The following is a 20,436-nucleotide window of genomic DNA, read 5'->3' as shown; positions in this document are numbered from 1 at the left end:
TAAGTTTGAGGGTGTAAATCCCATTTTAGTATTGTACCTTTTTATTTTATATCAATTAATGTAGATCTATATCAAAAGCACGTTCGAAAACCGATTTAAAATCCATCTTTTAAAACCGTTTTTATAAAACAGCAGAGGCCAGACGTCGAGAAGAAACGCATCAGCAGCTGCGCCTCTTCGAAGGATCGCAGCTTTTCTGCGCCTCTTCCAGAGGTTGCTTGCTGCTCCTGCTCTTCTTCTTCTTCCTCGACTTCTTGCAAATTCTGTTTTTTCTTATTTCTTTAGTTTTTTTCTCTGTTCTATTTGCTGTTTCAGTACATAAACCGTGTTTTTAACAAATCTTTTTTATTTCAATGCTTAATTCGTCCTTAGTCATGAGCAATTCAATACTTTCGGGTTTTCACTGTTTTAATTCAAATCGATTCTCCGGGTTTCGACTTGTTAATGTCAAGGTTCTGGAATCCTAATTTGATACATAAGTTTTCTTTCGAGTCTTATTTGTCTAATTCCATCTTAATTTAACCTCAAAGTTTCTCCCTTTTGTATTTCCGACACGAGTTAATCATAAACATGTAAACCGCTATAATTTCTCGTTTTAATTCGTTTTATGACTTGCCCAAATACATATAATCGGTTAAAACACTTGAATTCGAGTCTAGTATCGATAATTCATCCCAAATCTACCAATGAACGATAACGGTGTTGCGGTTCTGACTTCACAGCTAGAACCCAGTTCTAGAACAGACGCAGGAAGTGTTGCGCCTCTTCCAGACGACACAGCATATGATGCGCCTGTTCTGGGTTGGTTTCTGTCTCTGAACTCTTTCTCGCTTTGACGTAGCTCCTAATTACGATTTAAATCAACTATTATTCGTATTATCGCCTCTAATCTGACGTATGATCGTATTTTTAATTCTAATTTCATTTTGCTTTTATTTTCTTCTTCGAAATCCCGTCTTCAAGCTTGCTTTTTACGTAGATCAAATAAACCTTGTAATATTTGTAATTTTAATTATTGTAATTTCATTTACCGTTATTATGATTTATTTACTTAGCATTCACACGTAATTAATCTAAATTTCAACTTCGACCCAATTGAGTGCTAAATTGTTTGTTCACCAACTTAGTCTAATTTCACATGCTAGGATTAATCTATATTTGTTTCTTTGCATGCATTACATCGACAACATATCAATTATGAACAATTTCCCTAATCATTAGTAGAGGCCGCTATCGAGGCGGGCGAGATTAGGTATTCGAATTAAAGAGTTTCCTAATACGTACCCTCACCCCTTACTCAAGTTATCTCTGGACATCTGTGTCCATAGGTATCTTCGAGAGTCATTCTAGACATAGAATGCTAAGGGTAACGAATTTCTTAGTGTTCATGTCACTACTTAGTATCTTGACATGACGCGAGGTATTCGAACGGTTTTCAATTTTACCACAATAAATTGGTGGCGACTCCACCAATGCACGCTTATTCAACCTTTCACCGATTTTAATGCCTCACCAATCGGTAACGGCCCATGATGTGCTTTGGCAAACCAAGGTTCCGTGGGATAAGTGCCGCCGCCGAAATCAACGCGCGGGTGGCCCATGTCCACACTTCTAGTAATAAACGCCTTTTCTAGGAAGACAGCATCAGGAGCTACAAACACTTTGTTCTTATTACGGTGGTAGAAATAATAAACATGTGTTTTCTTAGGATAACCTACGAAGAAACAGTTGTCAGATCGAGGAGCTAACTTATTATCAGAATTTTTCTTCACATAAGCTTCACAACCTCAGATTTTCATATATGACAAATTAGGAACCTTCTCTTTCCACAACTCGTGTGGAGTCTTTTCAGCTTCTTTAGTCGGGTTTTTACTTAATATGGAAGTTGCGGACATGATGGCAAAAACCTCAAAATGTGTCAGGAAGCTCAGTTTGACTCATCATAGACCGAACCATATCTAATAGTGTTTGGTTTCTCTTCTCAGCCACACCATTTAATTGAAGTGTTTTTAGGAGGGGTGAGTTGTGATACTATACCACAATCTCTCAAATGAGAATTGAAGTCATTACTTAGATATTCTCCACCACGATTAAATCGTAATGCCTTGATCTTTCTTTCTAATTGATTTTCTACTTTATTTTGGAATTTCTTGAACAGACAAGGGCTTTACACTTGTACATCATTAATAGATGTATCCATATCTACTTAAGTCATCAGTGAAAGTAATGAAGTAGACATATCCACCTATAGCAGTGATAGTCATTGGTCCACATACATCAGTATGTATAAGGCCCAACAACTGACTTGCTCTTTCTCCTTTTCCAGAAAAAGGTGATTAAGTTATCTTGCCAAGAAGACAGGACTCGCATGTACCATAAGATTCATAATCAAATGGTGATAGAATTATAGTCTTAACTAGTCTCTTAATGCGATTTTTATTTATATGACCTAAACGACAATGTCAGAGATAAGATTGATCTAGGTCACCTGTTTTGAGCTTTTTATTTTCTACATGATATACTTCATTTGTTAGATATATAATATAAATACCATTGATAGACTTGGCATAACCATACGTCATTTCATTGAAAGAAAAGGTACAATATTTGTCCTTGATTACAAAAGAGAAACCTTCTGCATCTAATACATATATGAAAATTATATTCTTGCTTAAAAACGGTACAAAATAACAATTATTTAAATACAACTCAAGGCCAGATGCTAAACGAATTACATAAGTCCCTTTGTAGATGGCGGCTACTCTAGCTCCATTGCCAACTCGTAGATCGACTTCACCCTTGGCTAGTTGTCGCACATTTCTCAGACCCTGTAAATAATTACAAAGATGAAAACCACAACCTATATCAAATACCCAAGTAGTGGTACTAGCAAAGTTGATGTCTATCATATAGATATTTGATGAAATTATACCTGAAGACGTCACACATCCTGCTTTCTTACCATCAAATAACTTGAGGCAATTCCTTTTTCAATTCCAATTACCGTTATAATAGAAGCACACTTGATCAGAAGTCGCCTCTTTCTTGGTTTTGGGTTTGCTATTCACAATAGCCTTCCCTTTGCCCTTTGCATGAGCGATGGGCATCTTCCCTTTGCCACATCCTTACTTGAACTTCTTCTTCCCCTTAACACTCACAGTAAGAACATCCTTCTTGACACTCCAACATGCTTGCATGTCCCTCTCGGCTTGGATGAGATGGCCATGAACTTCTTGAATAATCTTATTCACGTTGTTCATGATATAATTTACCCTAAATTGGGCAAATCCCTCATGCAAAGAGTGTAGAACACGGTCAATCACAATTTCTTGTGAAATCTGACAACCATGCTTCTCGAGTATTTCCACGTACTCAATCATCTTGAGCACATGGGAACTCACAGATTGTCCTTTATTTAAACTCGCTTCAAAGAAATGGACATCATCATCATATTGGAGTTTACGAGGAGCTCGCGAGAACATTGCCGTATGCCTCGTGTAAATCTCGTGAGCAGTAAGGTGAATGCACTTTCTTTTAAAGGATTGAGATATAGCAAAGATCAAAACATTTTTGACCGCATACGACTCACGTTGATACTCTTCATAAGAGGATCTCACATCGTCATTTGCCCTAATTCCAGGTTGGGGAGGAGACGGGTCATAAAGATATCGCATCTTGCCATCCACGTCGGCGGCAATTCAAAGTTGTGCTTCCCACTCGGCAAAATAACTGCCATCATCCTTTAGGGAAACCTTTTCCATAAAGGACCTTAGCCATGAATCTTTGGATAGTGGAGCGGGTTAGGGCTGTGATGATGATGCCATAATTACAAAATATTATCGACTACAAACGGAAAAAGAAGGAAAATATTAACATTTATCGTAAAAACATACTTGTAAAATGTTTTAATTTGACAAGTAAGTTGCATTTATATAATGATCTCCCACTAAATTATATAAATGATTCCAAGATCCGTCTCTAATTAATTTCGGTCATGGTAAGCCGATACATCCCAATCTTAATTAAATTCGGTGAGTTAACTTTTAACTGATTCTACACCTAGAACTCTTGGTCGACCAATTTCTTAAATTTATCTCTAACCCCAGAACTGAGACTCGTCTCTGCATGTCGTTGAGTCCAACATACTTTGGGGTGTAATAACAATTATTACCCTACTTACCCAACATAAAAAGGGAACACCTCGCTGAGGCGAGCGTGGCCCTAATGAAGAAGGGATTCATAGGTGCAACTAATTGGTAAGGCTAATCTCAGATTTAATTAATGTGAGAGATCTTGTAAATTAATCATCTATTACTTTTAAGTGAACTAAATTGGGAAATCCCAGATGATTGTAAAATGCCAACAACCATGTGAAATGATAAAAATGCATGCTGTGACGATTTGGCATGAATGCATGAAAACATGTAATAAAGCAATAAAGTTTTAATATGGCCGCCTAATAATCCTATCTAATCTAATTAACTAGATTATTACACTTCAGAAACCAACTCCTTTGGCCCCTTGAGTCTTCATTGGAACCCCTTCCAAGGAACCTCCGTCTTTAGGATTTCGGAACTCCTTTCCGAAATATCATCGTCTCGTGGAAACTCTGTCTTTTGGAAAACCGTCGGAATAAAATAAATAACTACTATAATCAAATTACATAGCTATTCCTATTATACATTAATTAAAATAAATAAAATAAATAAAATAAATAAAATAAATCTATTAATTAATTACAAACCGGCGATACGAGATCGTATTTAAATTACAAACCAATTGAGATCCCCTTACATTACGAGTAATACCGATTTCTAACTATGGCCATACTAGGTAAAATTACATAACCATGAATGAATAAATGAAATAAATGATACGATTCATGACTACTATACTCTTCTAATGAAACGACACTAGGCTCCAAGTCCAAGGCTCGTCCCGTCTCCCACGGGACACCAACTCAACGTGTACTTAACCTGCTCCCCATATAATCGGAAATATCATATGGATCGACACAGACCACCCCGAAAATAGGTGACAATTACATAGACACACAACACGTCAATTTCTATATATAATTAAATGTAAGATACAACATAATAAATGACTATGCAACATTCCAATGATATGAATGAGATATGATTATACAATCACCATGCCGGTACTGGGACACGCCCAGATGTACCCACAACCACCGGTGCAAGGGACATGCCCACGACACCACACCTCACCATAAGGTACCGGGACATGCCTAGATGTACAAGGTCCGGTGGCCAACCGGATCCCCTGCCAGACGTCGTGCCTTAACCACCCGAGTCCCTCCGTTACTCAAGTCATTAATATGCACATCCCTCTTGGCCGAGTGGGAAGCTCCAAGAGGCGATCCAAGCGGAAGACGGTCTCCCAACCGCCTTCCGTCTCCTCAACAACAACCAATCAATCATTAGCCGTCATATCCTCCAATACACATGACAAACATAATAAATGCAAGATACCACTTTATATGTCAAATATCGACTTCTCAAGTCATCACAATCCAATATCATGTTATAATGCACCACCAACACATATGAGACTCACCCAAATCCTCAATTATCAACAAACATTAATTACTCATTATCATGTTACCATGGATTCTCAAAAACATGAGACCACCAATGACTAACCACAAAAATCATATTATAATGCAATGACAACATACTAATGACACATGCAACCATCCAAACTTATTGAAACCAAATAGGATTAACCTACCTTTTAGCATAATCCATAAGCTATTCGAAATCACCAAATATCCATCTCATAAAACCGTCTCATCCTACATAAATCACATAATAACTATGACAAATCATCCAATACTATAATACAACATAAAACCACTTATTATTACCCACTAATTACCCTTATATTAACAATAGTTACTAATTAATCAATCCAATTAAAAACCCCCAAAAGTTAGGGTCCATAAGACTATAAAAAGGGTAGATCTGAACTTATAAGGTGAAAAGATGAAGAAGGTGAGAAATCCTCTAATCTAAGCTTGAGTCCCCTAATATGGTGTTTGTGAGGGTTTTAGAGAGAAGGGAGAGAGTTTGGAGAGATAAGGAAGAAGATAGAAATAAAGTAGAAGGGAGGTTTGCTGGTTTAAAACCCGTCTACCCAGAGTGCACTCGATCGAGTGCCAAGTCCAGCCGCTTGAGTGCCAAACACTCGGTCGAGTGTCGAGTCCACTTGATCGAGTGACCCTCACTCGGTCGAGTACAATGCAGTTCTCAGCAATGACCAATTTTCGTAAAATAGTCATATCTCACTCGTTTCTTGGTCATTTTGGGCGAGTGTCCTACCGTTGGAACTGTAAGAGAACAAGCTATCACCTCCAATTAGAATCACATAAAGAACATGTCTAGATCTCAAATTTTTGACAGTTTTAAGACGACCCTTCAATTGGCGTATATTATAACAACTCCACTATGTCTAGTATTAGCTATACTCGGTCCACTTTATAGTCATACTTCACTCCCGAGTAGACTCATCAAACCTGAGGATTCTTTCATGCATCCCAAGGTTCTTTTACGGGTCCCAAAATATCTATGTATTACAACACCTTCCTTTGTTGTTCTTGAGTTTAATGATATATGGAAGATCCTCCTTACCCAAGTTCCCAAAGTAGAAAACCTCTTTCAAGTGCAAACCCAAGACTAGCCCAAAACTTAGTATAAAATTAGCCTAGATTTTACCACTAAGGAACCCTAGAACAATACTACCTAATATTACTACTATAATAATATAATATGTGTAATATTATTTGTGAGTTTTATGTGAATATGAGATAAAAAAATTAAAGAACAAATTCTTCTCTTTTCCCCTCTCGACACGACCAAAGGGGAGTTTTTAGAACAATTTTTGACTCTAAAATCTCTACATGCAAATGTCAGTGTAGTGGGGTATTTTTAAAATCTCAAATGTAAACAATTGAGAGATATGACAACACAATTAGTCAATATATAAAGTGTCTTATAAAACCAAATTAGTCAATATTAGAACCCTTTGTAACTTTAATTAACTAATTACTTTCCCTTCACAACATATGCATAAATAATATATTATTTAGTAAATTAACTATTAATTACTAAACATAATTTAGTTTTAATCATATTAAAAATTTTATTAGACAATTATCATACAATTGAATAATAAACTGTCTTGGCCCGAGTTCCAAACTCGTCTAAAAAACAAACTCACATGACTAATTCTTTAGTCACATTATTCAAGGGACTAATTAAATATATCTTTTTATAAATAATTAATATTTCCATTTGTGCATCATCCTATAGGTGTGACCAAAAGGGATCAGTTGAACACTGCTGTCATACGACACTCACGTCTAACTCTAGTCAGCTGAGCGTTACCGATATTCGTTGATCAACTGTCAAGTATAAAATAAATATTATATCCCTAATATTCCTTTTATAAGATTTATTTTGTAGTCGCACTATTGAGGAGCACACCTACTCCAACAGTTTATGGTGGTGGTGGGTCTTTGAAATGTGGGTGGGGTTTGTACCATGGTGGGGCAGGGGAGACGTTGTCAAAGGTTATAATCTCGCTGACGTCTGCCGGCTCTTAAGGGTGAGAGGCAGAGGTAGTCTTGGGCATTGGTGGTGGTAGTTGAGTATAAAATGGGTGTTTGTTGTTTTTGTTTTTATTCATTTCCTTAACTAACCATATAACAATGTAGATTAGGGGCAATCCCTTTCCATAACTCTTCTTTATCTCTGTTGATTCCATTCCCTTTCCCTTTTTTCATACCAAGCGCCCCTTTAGTAGAGTAGATTAAGTAGCTAAGTTTTAGGCTTATTAATTAATTGGTATATGTTTTGTGCGTTTGGTTGATTTAGATTTTAATTAGTTGGTTATTTAGTTTGACTGGGTGAGTAAGTTTGTTATATTGTTGGATTTGTGGTCAAATTTGAAGATGGATAAAAATAATTACCTTTGCGTTGTTACTATAATGGTAAAATATTAGTTGAAAGGGAAAATTTGAGTTAAAAAATGGTGAATCATTATTTGTTTTTGTCAATAGTAAGAATAGCTTTGATGAACTTAGTGCCTTAATTTGTGATGAGTTAATAGAAATCAATTTGAGTTAAATATTAAGATGAAATATCCTAATGTTGTAGGATACAAACTATTATCTTTGAATAGTAATCGTTCTTTGAAAGTTATGTGGGATAAAATTTATATCAATTAAATGCCTCCTCGATGGACTTATAAATCGAGTTGATAGTTGATAACCATCCAACAACCTAATATATAACTCATTTACAAACATGTTAAATTATGCAATAAGCCAGAGATGATGATCTCATGATATGTGTGTCGTTGTTCGCTAATAATGTCAAACAAGATCAATATGATTTGAATTTTAATGGAGTTGAGTTTGATGAGAATGAGGATGAGCTAATGTTGAAAGAGGATGATGATGATGGTGAGAATTAAGAAGCTTGTTACCTCTTCGGCTCCTACACTTAGGTTCACAAGGGTTTTCAGCTATTGATGCGAATGTATTAATAGTTGATGTGGTAAGATTGATGTTCCTTGCTATAATGGTGGTGAGTTTTTTGTCGGACAATGGTTTAACAATAAAGTGGTATTGTCACAATATGCCATACTTGTACTTGTACCCTCTAATATAGTTGGTGTGGTAAGATTGATGTTCCTTGCTATAATGGTAGTGAGTTTTGTGTTACTTGCTATAATTTGGTTTTTGGCAAATTATTCATCTTATCTGCAATATTTATACCCGTTTGCATGGTATTTGTAGGAAGGGAGATAGTTAAATAAATTCGAAAACTATGCATAGGGAGCTAATTCATTTATGGCACAACCGCTTGAACATAAGGGTGGAGCCGGGGGAACCTTATTGTGGTTAAACAACGATGATGATGATTATTTTTAATGGTATCACGCCATTACCCGACACATCATCATTACCCTCCTAAGCTAAAATGTCTATGAAGACTATGATGGTCATCCCTACCACTACCCGACCGCAACGGACTTCCAAACACTTGTAAGGTTTTGTTCATTATACTTAACATTTTTCCTTATTTTCTATGCTTTATGTAAAGTTATATGCTGTTGACATCAAATTTGATTAGTTAAGTATTGATGATGCCTTAAAACAAATTAATCTCATTGTTTATTTAATCATCTGCCTCTTAAGTTTTAATCTTGTAGCTCTAGAGATCTAATCGTCAATGAAGATTGCACAAGGATGATCAAAGATGAAGAATGTCATAGATTGAGTCATGGTGTTGTAAGAGATCATTAAACTCGAATAATTATCTAAGTGCTACAAAATACACAGTGCAGTCCATTGTGGTTTCTAGCTCAGCTCTTAAGGAAACATTTTGAAAAATATTTAAACTCTTGAAAACCGCTTTTTAAACTTTTAACAAACCTTATACACTTTAGAACAATCTGGTTTGATCATTTAAATTGAGAAGAAACCTTTTGATATCTTGCAAAAGAGTTTGCTTGCACAAAAAGACTGTAATACCCACCCTGTTAGGGATCCGTTGACTAGCCGTTGACTGACCTTAGACACTTGGTAGACCCTTGAGAACATTTCCTACAATCGGACTTAGTACTGTGTGACCTTTAAATGTGGGGAACTCGATCTAGGGTAGGCTAATCAATCGAGTAGTCTAGTGACTCGATCGAGTAGAGGCCACTCGATCGAGTAGGTCCCATACTCGATCGAGTATGGCGGTTTCAGCGATAAGTTATAAATCGTGAAGTCGTAAACCCCAAATCAGTTTTTCATTTCTTTCTTACTAAACCTAATCGACAACACTTCTTCTTCTTCACCATCTTTCAACCTTTTGAGATCCCTTACACTTGGAGACACCATGGGTATAGAGATTTGAGTCGGGTAGCGGTTTTGTCGCCGGAATGCCGAGCATAGGTAAGTCATCATCATCACACTTAGGTTTCTTTATTGTTATGGTTGTTAGTAATAGGGTTTTTCCTACTGTTTGTGATAGGTGTCAATGGTGGTTGCTTTGTCTTCATATGGATGTATGCGGTGTTGATGCTGATTGCTAAGGTAGGTTTTTCCTACTCAATACTGTGGATCGATTGTCATGTGTAGTGTATGATATTATTGATTCTGTGAAATAAATATTGTGTTTGTGTACGGGGTGCGTCCCTGGCTGAGTGGAGTCATCATCGGGAGTGGCTTCATGCCCTTGATTCGCCCCTTGTGGTCCTCCACTGGCGGTGAGAAATGCTGCGGTCCTTCACTGGCGGTGTGGAATATCTATTGCAATGGATTGTGGACACAGCCACCCGCGTCGCGTGCACCAGCGCGTTGGTTTCGAGGTGGCGGCACTTCTCCCACGAAACTCCGATGCGAGGCCGAGGCACGTCATGGGCCGTTACCGATTTGAAAAGCATTGAAACCGGTGAAAAGTTTGACAAGCCTGCATTTATGGAGTCGCCACCAATTTTTATGGAAAATTGGAACCATTCGAATACTTCATGCCATGTCAAGACACAAAGTAGTGACATGAACACCAAGAAATTCGTTACCCTTAGCATTCTATGTCTAGAATGACTCTCGTAATGCCAATGAACACGGATGTTCACAGAGATCTTGAGTAATTTGTGAGGGTATGTATTAGGAAGCTCGTTTATTTGTATACCTAATCCCGCCCGCCTCGATAGCGGCCTTTACTATTGATCAGGGAAGTTATTTATACTCGATATGTTGTCAATTGTATGCATGAGATGCAACATCCAATAGATTAGTCCTAGCATGTGAATATTAACTATGTTGGTGAACAAAGAATTTAGCACTTAATTGAAGGGTCAAAGTTGGAATTACGTTGATTACATGTGAATGCCAAGTAAGTAAATCATATAAAAATGATAAATTGCAATAGATAAATTACAAGAAATAAGTTACAATTGAATCACAAAGAATAACTTGAATTTATGTCACAAGTATGCTTAAAAAGAGTTTTGAAATGAAAAGAATTGAAAAAGAATATGAAAATACGTGGAATTAATAGTGATAATAAGGATAACAACCGATTAAAAACCTAATTAGAAGACCTACGTCAGAACAAGACGAGTTCAGAGGCAGAAGCCACCTCAGAACAGGCGTAGCATCTGCTACGTCCCTTAGAAGAGGTGCATGAGTTCATGCGACTGTTCCTTAATTGGGTTCTAACTGTGAATATCAGACTTGTTAATCATTATGGTTCATTGATAGGTTTAAGGTTGATTTGTACGGATTATTGATATACAACTCGAGTGAAGGTGATTTAGTTAAATTATATGCATCTGGAACCGTCATAAGACAATAAAAAATGAATTAAAACGAATTGTTATGAGTTAGTTATTACACGATGTCGGCAAACGGGTTTATATACAAACTTCAAATTTAGAAACGGAAATTAGAAGAAATGAACAGAATTAACAACATGTATCAAAGACGAATTCGAGGGACTTGATATGAACAAATCGAGCCTCTTTAATCCGGGTTCGAATTTAATTACAAAAACCTACGAATATCAGATTATAAGGGATTTAGGTCAAAATTATAAAAAAGGATTTTGTAAAATAAGTCTGTGAATAAATAAAATGAAAACATGAAAGGATTAAAGAAGAAGAAATGAGCCTTTGAATAAAACAAACGATTAACACGAGGAAGAAGAAGAAGAGCAACAACAGTTAAGCAGCCTCTAGAAGAGGCACATCAAGTGCTGCGACTGCCAGAAGGCATAACAGCTGTTGCGTTTCTTCTCGACAGTGTCTCTCGGCTGCTTCGTCAAAAGGGTTTTAAAACGTAATTTTGAAAATAGTTTAAAATGATTTTAGACATATTCGTGATATAAACTCGTACCTTAATTGATATGAAATAAAAATACAATAAATAAATTAGGTTTTACACCCTCAGATTTATATTTTTAACGAAGCGAAATTAACTAAGTTGTCGTATTAGTGATTGCTCGACTCAATGCAGAATGGAAGTGCCCTCTAAAGAGGAATTAGAAAAAAAAAAGTTGATTATATTGATTGAAATGTAGTGTTCAAATTGGTCGATCATGCAAATGTGACTGATACTCAGAAGGCTCTGAGCTTACATGGTCGATTGATCAAGCATGTAGGTGCCATAAAGCAAGAGCGCGGTCTTAGAATGCAAAGGGAGAAGAGAAGGGCAGACACTCGCGTGAAGAATATGTGAGGCGAAGGCTTCTATTTATACTAATCACACGAAGGAATTATGGTAAGGGTAAAATGAGAAAAGGAATCCCGAGGAAATCTAGAAACTGGAGAAAAAGCAGCCCAAGAAGATGCGCAGCAGGAACTGCGACCTTTCCAAGAGGCGGAGTACCTGCAGTGTTCTCTCTTGGGCAGTTTCCTCCTCAGCAAGAAAGATTTCCGCGGTTGATTTTAGCAATTAGGGAAGATGTGAGCTTCCTTATTCTGCAAGGTAGATATTTCCATGATAACAGATAAAATTTAGGAATATTACTCCGGAAAATTCCAGAATATTCTGACTCGGGTTTTAGACGGTTTAGAAAATAAAAGAGGTTTTTGACCCGGACTCCAAATGAACTCTAATTACTTTTAAAACAACCGTATTAGTGTGTAGATGATGATCATGAGGTTGACTCGACTGTTTGATTTATCACGTGTCGCCGAACTTATGAAATGTCATAAATCACTCCGCATAATCAAACATGCGGCCCGATCATCACTGGGTGGTTGGCGGGAGGTGCAAAAATGAGGTGTCGACACATCCCCCACTATAACTGAGGCTTGGACAAGGCAAAAGTTAAAGTATAGCTCTCAAGTCAATCGAAGATTACAACCTGAAGACTACGGCGACGCGAGGCGGCTCAAAGGGTCAGATCCAAGGATCTATCATCGGGAACATTTTAGAGTCCGTCGACTATCGGGGAGAGTCGTTTAAAGTCCATTAGACTTTGTAAGGAGGTGATGTGACCATAATTAGCGCATATTTAGCCCCCGAATTAGCCTTGTTCCCATGCTTTTTAGTGCATATTTGGGTCATTTCTTATCTTTAGTTCTTTGTTTTGCATATTCTTTGAGATTTTGATCCCTTGGTAGGAAAGGAGTAAGAATCTTGCATTTTCATGGCAAAACGAGACTAAATTGATCGAATTCAATGACCAAGCATCAAGGAGAGACAAGATTAGAAGGCCTTTGTACATATTATAGTAGAAGAGCAATGTTGAGAAAGGATCCTTAAGTCCCCAAGGAAATCCCCAAGGAATTTATGAAGAAAAGGGAAGAAAAGAAGAAGATGTCTTGCTGAGTGACAATCCGTGCGGATTGTCACCAATCCGGCCGTCCCACAGCTGCACAATCCGTGCAGCTTTGCTCTAATCCGCTCGGATTCCACCTCCACAATCCGCCCGGATTCCCTCGAATCCGCTCGGATCCCATCGCCAGAATCCGCCCGTCCTGACCTTATTCCGCCCGGATTCTAGCACAGCGTGATTTCCTCTTCTCCAAGCTACGAAGAAAGAAGCCCTTCCTTCGAAAAATACCGGCTCCTCCTTGCTCAATCTAAAAAGTGTAATTACTAGTTTAGCCCTTAGTTAACCCTAATGCATCCTCCCTAATTTCCACTATAAATACCCCATTAGTCTAATTAGAGGAGCATGTTCTTCTTATCAATAATTAGAGTAGTTAATATCAATTAAATCTCTCTTTAGTATTGTAATCAACAATTAATCAAGTTCTAATACAAGTTTTATTTCCTTAATCTCTCTTTTGTTCATCCTTTATTTTGGGTAATTAAAGATTATTTGGGTTATTGTTGGGAGATTGACAACCTCTCAATCAAGCATTCAAGTACTTCTTTTATCTTTGCTTTATTATTGGAATCATTAGTAGGTATAATTCTCTTAATCCCTTTTTAATTATTGTTAATTACTTTCATTTATTCATCATGTTTCATATTGTTGGTATGATTGACAACCTTGCTAGCATAATCAACATGATAATGAGTGAGTAGTCTCTTAGTTAGGGTTAATGGGTGATTAGGGAAAACCAACATGGGGAATGATTCATGCTTAAATTAATATGCTTTCATGTTTTATTTGCTTGCTTGTTTTGATCTCAACTCATGCACATGTTATGTTTGATGAAATGCTAAGCCTATGAATCCTTGCATTTACTATCATCTTCTATCTTTTCAATGAGACTTGTAAGACATAACCCAACTCGAGTCTCATTAGACCATGCATGTTGTTGAGTAGGGAAGATTAAGTCGACTTGTAGGTGTTGTACAATCTAATCGATTCGGCTCCAGGACCCAAACTTTCCTAGGATTGTAAGATATAACCCAACTCAATCCATCACAACAATAATTGCTTGCTTATAATTTGAGAACATGTTTGTATGATCAATTCCCATGATTCCCCTATGATCCCATGACACCCTAGTGCTTTTAATCAATTGTTTACATCCCTTTAATTCATCTTGCTTGTTTATTTTCATCGCTATTTTAGTTTAGTGACCTTCTACATCAACCCAATTTGTGACACCCCTTAGACACCACTAGTTGCAATAGAAATCTCATTTCAATACCCGTCCCTTGGGATCCAACCTTTACTTGCCTCTTTACTAATTGTAGAGTTGTTTGTGAAGTTATAAATTGTGTTTTGATTCGACCGTGACCCAACGACCACATCTTTAATTGTGACCACGAAACGGACCCGATCAAAAATGGCGCCGTTGCCGGGGACGGTGTTTACTTGATTTAGATTTCTTTTTATTGTTATTAGTTGTGTCTTTCTTCGCCTTGGGGAAGTAAAACTCCTCAAGGTTTGTTCTAATTATTTTCGAGTTGTTTGATATTTTGCATGTCTAGAAGGTTACAAGGTGATTTGTTACCTTTTGACCGTGAAATCGAAAGAACCTTGACGAACAATAGGAGACTTATTAGGAGGAATTTAAGAGGTATTAGTGAAGTTGTTCAACCCACTAGTAAGTTCGTCAATCCTTTCGCAATAGAAGGAGAGGAGAACCCATTACACAATACCCCACAAAATCCACCTACAATGCCTAAATTCTCGTCACACTCCGTACCCACCGAGGAGAATCTACCAAATGGTACTCCTACACCGCAACATCTAACCGGAAATTTTATTGCCAAGTCCGCCTTCATCCAATTAGTTGAGAGGAGCCAATTTGGGGGGATGCCTAGTGAAGACCCTCATTCTCATATGGAAACCTTTTGCGACTATTGTGATGCAATCTCTCAAACGGGCGTGACTCAAGACCAAATTAGATGGGTCTTATTTCCTTTTTCTTTAATCGGCACTGGAAGCAATGGTTGAAGGGCCTTGATAAGGCCACCCTCGGAATAGATTCTTGGAAGAAGTTGGCGCTAGCTTTCTACAAAAAATTCTACCCACCGGAAAAGACTAACATGCTAAGAGCTCAAATTACGGGTTTTAAGCAAAGGGATGAAGAATCTTTGTATGAAGCTTGGGAGCGGTTCAAGGGAATTTGTCGCTCATGTCCTCACCATAGACTTAGCGAATGGTTTTTGGTACAACAATTTTGGAATGGTTTATATGAAGATTCTAGGAAAATTCTCAATATGGGATCAAATGGAATGTTCACCGAAGTTGATGACAATAAAACATGGAACAAGATTGAGGAAATGGCGGTCCATAACTCACAATATAGTAGACCTCGCAAGGCTACTAGAGGAGGAAAGCATGAAGTGGACTCCGTTACTCAATTGGGTGCTCAACTTAGTGCTCACATTGACACAATCAATTTGAAGTTTGAACAAGCTATGGCTAGACTTGAAGAAAACTCAAAATCATCAAAGCATCATGTTAATGCCATGACGGCATCCTCATCAATCCCAAGTGGGATATGTGAGAATTGTGGAACTTTGGGACATGACCAAGGTGAATGTAGTGGAACAAATGAACAATCGAATGCTTTCAAGCATACAAGAGTGGTACCCCTTATTCCAACTTTTACAATGAAAACACCAAATTCCATCCAAATCTCTCATACAAAAGCCAAAATGTTCAAAACCCTCAAACAACATACACTCCACCACCCATGAGAAACCAAAATCAAAGACCATTTTACAATCAAAACCAAGGTTATCAAAATCAAAATCCATACAATCACCAAAATGACCAAGGTTTTGATGTCCAAAAAGCGGTCCTCCAAATGCAAAAGAATCAACAAGAATTTTTCACTCAAATGCAAAAAGATAGCCAAGCAAAGGAAACCACCATCAACAACATCCTAGCTCACACCAAGATGTTGGAAACACAATTGACTCAACTAGCATCTTCAAGCTCACAAAGACAAAAGGGGCAATTACCACCTCAAAGTAATCCCCCTAGACATGAAACGGTTAGTGCCATTCACTTGAGAAGTGGTACAAGGTATGAAGCACCAAGGAAGCAAGTTGAGGATGAAGTTGTGGAAGCTAGTGAAAAGGAAGAAATTGTGCAAAGTTCCAAAGATGGAGAATCATCAAAAGAAGAAAGTTCAAAGAAAAATGAAGACAAGGTCAAGGAGAAGGAGCCCATTGTGATTAGACTTCCTTTTCGAAGTCGTCAAGCCAAGCCCAAATTTGATGATCAACTTGGAAAGTTCATGGAAATTGTGAAGAATTTGGAAGTCTCAATTCCTTTCACGGAATTAATCAATCACGTGCCGGCCTATGCAAAATACATGAAAGATATCCTCACAAAGAAGAAGTCGATCCGAAAGCTTGAGACTATCGCCTTCACTAAGGTGAGTAGTGCAATACTTCAAGGGAGTTCACCTCCAAAGTTAAAGGATCCGGGAAGCTTCTCAATACCGTGTACCATTGGCGACACGACGATCAACAAAGCCTTATGTGATCTAGGGGCTAGTGTGAGTGTCATGCCGTACTCGGTGAGTAAAAGGTTGGGGATGGGAGAGCTTAAATGCACCAACATCACACTCCAAATGGCCGATAGATCGACGAAGACACCATTAGGGATATGGGAAGATGTCCCCGTGCGAATTGGGAAGTTTTTCATCCCGGTGGACTTTGTCATAGTTGATATGGAGGAAGATTCCAACATTCCAATCATTCTAGGAAGACCTTTCCTACACACCGCGGGTGCGGTAATTGATGTGAAACATGGTGAGCTCACTCTAGAAGTGGGAGATGAAAGCATAACTTTTAATCTTGACAAGACTATGAGAGCTCCTCGTTTGCATGAACCATGTTTCATGATTGATCATTATAGCCGAAAGGATGAAAGGAAGAAATCGGAACTCCAATGGAAGAAGAAAATTGAAGATGCTCCATTCAAAGAGCAAGTGAATTGTGAAGGAGAGCTTGCAAAGCTCATCAAAATCCATCAAGGAAGAAGAGAATGGCCTCATTGGCCAAGAGAAGAAATTGGGAGAGTTGTCTCCATCTAAGCAAGAGATTTTCAATGATCAGCTTAATGAAGTTTGTGGTCTTTGGGACAACGAATTTGAAGGGATTTTTAATCCCTACATTGGTAATGCCATCGATCAAGACCGACAACAAGGGCCAAGGTCTATTGAAGACCTCTACCATGATAATGAACAAGCTTTCGATTACTTTTTCAAGGTGTTGAGCAACATCAACAACACCTTGGACATGCCCCCTTGACATCTCATCAAGAATGAGAGTTTGGTGGAGTCCTCCCTAAACCACCACTTGTAAATATTTCTAACTCCCTAACTTACATTTCAATTCTTGTATTGCATTTTTTGTCATTTTTGGATTTTTATTTATTTTGATCAAGATAATTGTCATGCTTGAGAGAAGTGAGGGAGGGACTAACAATTTCAATTGATGTGTAGTGCTTTACCTTAGTGTGGGGATGACAATTGCCTAGGCTATCCATGCCTTAGTAGTGCCCCCACAATGAAGAACACAAGATTTGAAGAAAGAATAGAAGAATGGTAAGGGAAATGCATTGTGCACGGATGGAACTGAATCCGGGTACAAGGGGTCGAATCCGAACAGATTCCTGAGAATCCGCCCGTCTTCAGTAATCCGAGCGTACTGGGTCGAAGACGCACGACTTTATAAGCTGAGATTTTGGAAGATTTTTTACTGTAAGAGAATCCGGGCGTCTTGGAATATAATCCGCCCGTCTCTGCAAATCCGTCCGTCTTCTCCGCTGAGGAAAACAAGAAAAATTTCCTGGACTGAAATCCGTCCGTCTTCAGGCAAATCCGCCCGTCCCGCATCAAGAAAATCCGAGCGTCTTCTTATGAATCCGCCCGTCTTTAGGCGAGTTTTATAAAACCCAGAAAGAGCAGAATCCGCACGGATTGGGCAGAATCCGCACGGATTGCCCTTGCAGTTCGAAAATTTCGGTCTTTATAAAATCCCTCCCACCTTCCTTCATTCATTCATTCATTCATTCATAAACACCACCCACAACATAAAAACCCTCATCCTCTCCATCACAAAAACAAAATCCCTCAACAACATTCACCAAAAACAAATCAAATCATCCTTCTAACAACAAATCAATCGCTCCTTCTTCAATAAAAATCAAAACCAAGCCCAAAATCTTCAACCTTTGAGTCGATTTTTGATTTCATAAAAGCAAAGCCTTTCACCTTTAAATCGATTTGGGTATACTACAAATTGAAGATTTTTCATTCTTTTCTTGGTTAGTTCATCAATGGCAAGGACTAAGGGAGCAACAAAGGCAACAAAGGCACCAAAGGCTAAGGCACTCTCACAAAGGCAAAAGGCTCTTCAAACAAAGAAAGCATTGGCTATGGTGGTAGCAACACCAAACTTGGAAGTGCAACAACAACAACAACCTTCTATGGGAGCAACAACACCTTCTACTCCGGAAATCGATCAACTTTTGCATTATCCGGAGGTAACTTTTATTTCCGAAACCCATAGAAATACCTTTGTCAAGTTTGCTAGAAAGTCATTACAATCCACCAAATTTATATGTGAAGATACCTTAGAAAAATTGGGTGTTCTTGAGCAAACTAGAGCCTTTTTCAAAGCCATGGGGTTGAAGAAATTGTTTGAAACAAAGGAATTGACATACCCCTCCCTTACCTTGGAATTTTTGAGTTCTTTGAAAGTCACGAAAGTTGAGAATAGGGAGAATCTCGAGTTTCGTCTAGCTAATGTTAGTAGACGCATTTCCTTTAGGGAATTGAGTGAAATTTTGGGTCTTAGTGATGAACCGCGTTATTTTAAGAATTATGGAAAGTATGACCCCGAACCTCTTTGGGAGGCAATTTCCGGGAGGAAATTTGAGGACTTTCATGCGAGTCGTGCTCTTTTGGTCCACCATCCGGGCATAAGAGTATGGCACAAGGTCATGGGAAACACTATAATTGCAAGGAAAGATACCAACCATTTCACCAAACTTGATTTTATTCTCCTTTAATCGGCTTTGAACATTGGAAGAGTACACACCAAGCCTTACAATTCTTTGAGGCTCTTGGTAGATAGATGGCTCAACATTGATTGTGGTAAGAAGGGCACTACCGTTATTGTCAATGGCGGCCTAGTCACTATCCTAGCTAAGTACTTTGATCCTAATTTCAATAAGGATAACAAGTACAAAGCAAAGGAGGGTGGCCATCTTGTTGATTTGCATACTATGATACACAAGTACAAGTGGGTTGCCCATAACCCCCTTGACACTAAGTATGGATGGCTCACTAGTGAAGCTAGATCGTTCACCTTGCCTTCAAAGATTTGTCGTCTAAGCGTCCATCGGACCAATTATCTACTTCCCCTTTCTAAAGAGGCCGAGTATATTATCCAACAACAAAAGGGTGATCTTGAAACTCCCTCCTCTTCCATTGTCATACCACCTTACCCCTTTGAGTATCAAGAGTTCAAGCCGGAAGGAGTCGAAGCTAGAAATGATTATGTGACTCTTCTCATGCAAGCAATGCACAAGCAAGCCTTTGAGGACCGGAAAAATGCTGACTTGGCTCAACATCCACCCCTCCTACACTTAGCTAGGCAAGGACTACTTGATCCATCTTATCCTTTGCCTAGTTGGGCGGATAGAGAAGTCCTATTTCCGGGTGCATCTAAGGTCGTTTCGGGTGACAATGAGGTTGTTGGTAATGATGAAGAAGTTGATGATAACATTGATGAAGAAGCAAGTGAAGAAGGAGAAAAGGATGGTGAAGATGATGATGATGATGAGCAAGATGAGGAAGAAAGTAAAGAAGCAAATGACAAGGGAAGTGGCAATGTGACCACTTCTAATGAGGAAAGTGATGGTGATAGCATGATAGAAGATTAGCAAGCCTTGGAGACTCCTAACCTCTCATGGTTTGTCTATTTCTCTCTTTGTTTTAATTATAATTTTGATCATTGTTGGAGTAGTCCTAGCACCA

At 38.2% G+C, this 20,436-nt stretch overlaps 1 protein-coding gene and 1 non-coding gene across 2 annotated transcripts; both read right to left on the bottom strand.

The window, feature by feature from the left end:
- Positions 1-2,617: 2,617 nt before the first annotated feature.
- On the bottom strand, positions 2,618-3,674 carry LOC141632549 (uncharacterized). Its single transcript, XM_074445090.1, has 3 exons — positions 3,159-3,674; positions 2,736-2,828; positions 2,618-2,641 (listed from the first exon to the last, which is right to left on the bottom strand). The coding sequence occupies exons 1-3, from the start codon at positions 3,672-3,674 to the stop codon at positions 2,618-2,620; spliced, it is 633 nt and encodes a 210-aa protein (XP_074301191.1).
- An 11,804-nt stretch (positions 3,675-15,478) lies between these two features.
- Positions 15,479-15,585, bottom strand: LOC141636311 (small nucleolar RNA R71). The gene has a single exon (XR_012540932.1). It is a non-coding gene; the product is annotated as a small nucleolar RNA R71 (small nucleolar RNA).
- Between the last annotated feature and the right edge of the window lie 4,851 nt (positions 15,586-20,436).

This window comes from Silene latifolia, chromosome Y (genome assembly GCF_048544455.1).
Source record: "Silene latifolia isolate original U9 population chromosome Y, ASM4854445v1, whole genome shotgun sequence".
Taxonomy (NCBI): Eukaryota; Viridiplantae; Streptophyta; class Magnoliopsida; order Caryophyllales; family Caryophyllaceae; genus Silene; species Silene latifolia.
This window is presented reverse-complemented; position numbering and strand designations above follow the sequence as displayed.

Coding starts and splice junctions, on each gene's coding strand:
- LOC141632549 (XM_074445090.1), bottom strand. CDS start 3,674: ATGCGATATCTTTATGACCCGTCTCCTCCCCAACCTGGAATTAGGGCA. Junction 2,829..3,158: donor TCAAGAAGGATGTTCTTACT/GTGAGTGTTAAG, acceptor AATTATTTACAG/GGTCTGAGAAATGTGCGACA. Junction 2,642..2,735: donor CCATCTACAAAGGGACTTAT/GTAATTCGTTTA, acceptor TATATGTATTAG/ATGCAGAAGGTTTCTCTTTT.